The 5,283-nt window shown below is 42.4% G+C and overlaps 1 protein-coding gene across 4 annotated transcripts in view; it reads right to left on the bottom strand.

Moving 5' to 3' along the window:
- The window catches only part of chd3 (chromodomain helicase DNA binding protein 3), a gene marked incomplete at its 5' end in the record, with an annotated part of 53,635 nt that overhangs the window by 41,470 nt on the left and 6,882 nt on the right, over window positions 1-5,283 (bottom strand). For all 4 annotated transcript variants that reach the window (XM_014016194.1, XM_014016191.1, XM_014016192.1 and 1 more), the window contains 6 exon segments: window positions 21-224; window positions 309-578; window positions 2,719-2,900; window positions 4,418-4,547; window positions 4,642-4,775; window positions 4,883-5,121. In XM_014016194.1, the coding sequence (XP_013871648.1) occupies window positions 21-224; window positions 309-578; window positions 2,719-2,900; window positions 4,418-4,547; window positions 4,642-4,775; window positions 4,883-5,121 (1,159 nt within the window).

Genomic DNA, 5,283 nt, shown 5'->3' on the forward strand with positions numbered 1-5,283 from the left:
GTTTATTTTGTGTGTGTCACCTGCAGCTCAGTGATCCAGGTGCAGTGCCAGTACGACTGGCTGGTCAGCTTCACAAAAAACTCCCTCTCGGCTCGGCCCTTCATGGGAGGTAGAGGCGGGGCGTCGGGGGGCGCGTCGGGAGGGGGTGGCACGGGGATGGGAGACGGCGGCTCACCCCATCGCCAGTGCAGGATCTTCTGCACCCGTCCCTTGATTGGCGGGCACTGGAGCAAGGAGAGGAAATAATCAGACATGAACTTTTTTTTTTCTCTCCGAAACGACAAATTGTGAAACGACCGGACGCTGACCGTGCAGCGCGGGCACAGCCACTCTCCGTTGGGGATCTCGGGCAGCGGCGGGTTCAGGCAGTGGATGTGGTAGGAGGACGTGCACGTGTCGCAGCACAGCAGCTCTCCGCCGTCTTTACACACCCGGCAGAACTCCATGTGGTCGTCGTCTTCCTCCTCCGCGCCCGCGTGGACGCCCACGCCCACCTCTGAGATGACTCGGTCTTCGCTGTCCTCCTCAAAGTCCTCAAAGTCTTCATCTTTCGCCTCCCACTGGATTCCCTCTTTTTCCTGAGGAAGCACAGATAGCAGAAAAGCTCAGAGGCTTTTATTTTTGTAATGGTGGTCATGTTATGTCTTTATTTGAGGTTGGCAGCAGAGATGACAGGAAGTCCCAGAGGGGACCCAAAACTGAGTGAATCCAGGCTGTCGCTGTGGTTTCCTCTTCTATTTTGAGTGGAAGTGTCTGAGGGACATGGGGGAGGACTCAGGAGACCCTTCAGTGGAGCTGCTAAGAAACTACTGGTAGAAGAAAAAAGTTCATGAAAAATAGATTGTCCCTCTGAGTGAGCCCATTCTGGGTGCACAAAGGTTATAAAAAGAAACACTTGATTTATGTAACACCTCCTTTTCTGTAACCTATTTTCATCGTCTGCTGTCCCAGAGCAACAAGGTGTGAATATAAAATGTTAGCTGTTACAGATATGGAAATAGTAAGCATTTATAACCAAACATGTTTTAAAAAGGGTTTAAAGGCAAGAATATAAATCAGACAAAACAATGCAAAAGGTTTTCTTAAACCAAGGGATGCCAACACAAAAAACAATTTGACGAGACCTGAATCATCAGCCGTGGTTTAAAACCCTCCAGATTATGTAATGAGACAGCAAAGACAGTTCTCACTTGTTTTCAGTCGAGAACAAGGAACAACTAAAAGTTCTGAGGAGAAAACCTGAGGGTCTAAAAGAGTGCAGAGAGTTAAAAGTTCACTGATGTAAGATGGAGTCTGATTATTTATGGATTTATACACAAGTAGGAGGTCAATAGTGATTTATTGTTTAATGTTTCTTTCATGTTTTTTGCAATTAAAATACTGTTTTATAAAATATTGCAAAAATAATTTCACGCCACTGAGATGAACAGTTTTTGAGATATAAGTGTGTAAAGTAACAGGAAGTGATGTCACAGAGCACTGCTACAATAACTAACAACACAGACTGTAGAGACAAATCTAATGTTTCTTTCAATTTTGAGTCACTAGAGAGATGAAGAGTCAGAGTTAAAATAATATTCATTCAATAAATAAAACCATAGAGGTCATTTTCTTAAAGACCTCCCCTTTGATGTCACTTCCTGTTTCACTGTGGCCGAGCCAAATTCAAAGAAAATGGGTAAAATCATGTATTATGCCATGCTTGTAAAAATAGCTGTTTTCTTTGACTTTTTTGTATTTGAAAGATAAACACGTCACAGGCACTTTAACATCTGACCTGCTGCAGACGGCTCTTTGATCAAACTCAATGTGGAAAATAAAAGTTTAATCCTGGCTAGACTGTTGAGCTAATGGCTAGTCTGTGCCAAACAGAAACCAAAGTGGACCACTTGGGGTCATTTTAAGATGGTGGCGAACTAGTCGTTAGCTCATCAGTCAGGTTAAAATCAAACCAGAAGTTGTTCAAAGGTCTATCTACAGCAGGTAAGATAACAATTGCTCATAACCTGTACAGAGATAAAAGAACTAAAATGTTTTAATAAAGAAAGTAAATATTACAACTGATGCTTCTGGTTTCAAACAAYGACAAAGATGCCAGATCTTTGTGTCGACACATCTTTTTATGAACCTCTCAGCTGAGAGGTTTACATTCTGAGCATCATCTTTACTGTGAGGCTAATATCAGCTCAGCAGTGGATGATACAGCACATTAAAAAATCAGTAATTAGACGACAGGCAGGCACACCCTCGATATTCAAACTACTTCAGGAAGTACTGGAAAACACTGATGACAGCAGCCTGGCAGCTGAGCAGAAAACACAAAGAGTTCACCCAGAATCAAGCTACAGTGAGAAAGAAAGATTCCTCTTACTAATAACTATTAACATCTGGATCTATCAGAGGCTAAAAAATTCAAACTTCACTACGATTGCTGTTCAAGATTCCAGCATCAACGTTGTAATAATCTAATTGAAGACAAAATGCCTACACTTTCATGTAGAAACTGGTTTGCAGACAGACTAAAAAGTAAGCCTCAACAAACAGCCGCTCTGATAAAACTGTCTTAAAAATTCTTCCCTCTCATTTTCCCACACTGACACGGAGTTATTTACAGAGGCTGGTTCTGAAGGGCGCAGGTCTGTTTGTTACAATAAGAATCCAGAGCAGTGTATAAACTGAGGAAGAGGAGCTCCTCTGTGCACAGCATGTTGTACTCACACAGTGGGGGCAGCTCCACTTTCCCTCGGGGGCCTTGTCCAGCTCGGGCTCAAGGCAAACAAGGTGATACGCTCGGGGACAGGTGTCACACAGGATGATCTCACCGCCCTGCTGACACACCTCGCAGTAGTCCTGGTGATCCGTCTCGTAGCCGTCGCCTTCCTCCTCACCTGGAGGTGTATCTGATTAGGTTTAAGATAAGAAAATGATGAGCAGTGTGTCTGTTAGCAAAATATCTCATCAACCAGTGGAAAGACTGTAATAAAACCTGCAGAAAGTAATTATTAGATGTACGTCTACACTTCTGGAGTCAACCCAATTCAGGGAGGCTGCCACAGCTAACTGACTTAAAAAAAACACACAATAATGACTAGAACTCTAATAATGTAACAAACATCTACCTAAAATTTGGGGTGATTGTAGCTAAAATTTATTAAGACCTATTTACAACATGTTATATACAGATTGTTGATAATCTTTCAACAGAACCCCAATTTTAAAATCTAAACAAACAACTGAAACTTTGGAAAGTTGCCTTAAACAGCGGAGAGCAGAACAGATTAGAAAAGCTGACTGGATCCAAATAAGTTCAGCTTGTTGCATCTTGTGCCACGCTAAGTACTGCTGAGTTAATTACAACCAAAATTGTTACCTAAATTTGAACCGAGCTAACTCCTATTAGCGTCAGCTAGCTAGCACCAGTGAATGTTATTGTAGCAGAGGAGGGCACAGCTAACCAAAAAGTTAGCGTCACTAACTAAAAACTTAGCTTCACTAATGCTAAACAGCTAAATATGTAAAAAAAAAAAAAAGATAATAACGGAAGGTAATGCTACAGCTAAACAAGTAAAAATATGCGAAAGCTAACACTAGCAGCTTATCGCTAATTGCTAAAACAACTGTCAGTCTGTGTCGATCTCCTTCCAGTTGAAAACTGGTGGGACTAACACAGACCTGTTGATGTTAGCTTGTTAGTTAGCTGTTAGCGGATGTAAAGTTGGTAAAAGATTAATCTTGTAGAAGCTAATTGGTCTGCTATTGGTTTTCAAAGTCAGTGCCAGCTAGCTTGTCCAAATGACCCAGAATTAATGTCTGCTTTTTGTTAGCTACATTTAATAGTTCTAATTTAACATAATAGTAAATTTAACCCAACTTTGGAGTAGAAAACTTAACCCAGTGGCCGATTTAAGACTACACAGAGTTAGTGAAAAAGCTAATGTGCTAAACGAAAAGAATGTCATGTCCACCACTTATTGTTTGAGGAGACAAAACTTACTGTCAAACTAAAGTTATTAACAAAGCCAACCAGGTCAAATATCCTCTTACAAGTTGTTTGTACTGTCTTATCTTTACTTATTACATTTTAAATAGAAGTCAGATATAATTCAGTCAACTTCTAGCTTAAAATGGCAAATCATGAAGAATGAAACAGTTAATTTCTGACTCGAGTCAAACATTTTGCACCATTGTTTCTTCAAACCATCTCAACCTATAAACCAACAACTTTAATCCAGAAATGAAGTAATTAAAATAACCCAGCAGTTTTTAGTGTCTATGTCGTCTGTTTTAAGCTTGATTATCTTTTCAAAAAATTTAAGCTGCAAAACTCGGAACCAGTCAAGAGTTTTGTGCCAAATATTTTGCAGATTAATGACTTTCTAAACTTAACACTGTGTGAGGTCTGTGAAGCAACTCTTACTTTTCTTCTTCTTCTTGGCGGGCCGTCCTCTCTTGTTCTTCTTCACTCGGCCGGAGCTGTCCGAGCGAACGGAGGAGCTGTGGACACTGGAGTCCTCCTGCTCCGACTCGTCCTCGTCCAGGTCGTCGCTCTGACAGAGGCGCAGAAATCAGAAGATGCACAAAACAAACACAAAGCAGTTCTTTATTTCTAAGAACAAGGCACGGTGGGGACTCCAGACTCACAGAGCAGCTCTTCTTCCTCTTGGCACTGATAGGTAAAAGTTTAATACGAATGGGTGCCATCTTTTTAGCCTTGGCCGCGGCTTTTTTCTTGTCTGGCACTCGAGGACTTTTACTGCGCTTCTTGTATCCTGGACCTGGACAGAGTGGGTGGTAAAGGAATCAGGAAGCAGTCTGTTTATAGTTGATTTTGACAAATAGAAAGGATCACAAGCGATGATCAGGTTCAAAGCTCACCACTGACCTTTGCCCTCTTTCGTCTTGGCCTTTCTGATCGGTGGCGGTTGAGGTGGCGGCTCGGGCGAGGCGGTCGCTGCAGAGACCTGCTCGGCGACAGCGATGGCGGCGGCCGCTGCAGCCGCTGCTACGGCGGCGGCGTTGCCTTTGAAGGGGTTGTTGGAGCTGAACTCCCTCCACTTGGCCCCCAGGATGGTCATCATCTTTGACATGGGGATCTTCGGGTTCTTCTTGGCTATCATCGGCCTGGGTCCAACAAAGAACCAAAAACGTGTCGGTAAAATATTGGATGGTAGTAAGATGCTGGTTGTTTTACTTTTGTTTCATCCTAAAAGGCTCGTCTATGCATGTCCTGAAGCATCTCAGTAATCCAGGTAAAAAAATCAAAAAGAAAAAATTGTATAGGTC

The sequence above is a fragment of the Austrofundulus limnaeus genome, unplaced genomic scaffold, assembly GCF_001266775.1.
Source record: "Austrofundulus limnaeus strain Quisiro unplaced genomic scaffold, Austrofundulus_limnaeus-1.0 Scaffold140, whole genome shotgun sequence".
NCBI classification, from domain to species: domain Eukaryota; kingdom Metazoa; phylum Chordata; class Actinopteri; order Cyprinodontiformes; family Rivulidae; genus Austrofundulus; species Austrofundulus limnaeus.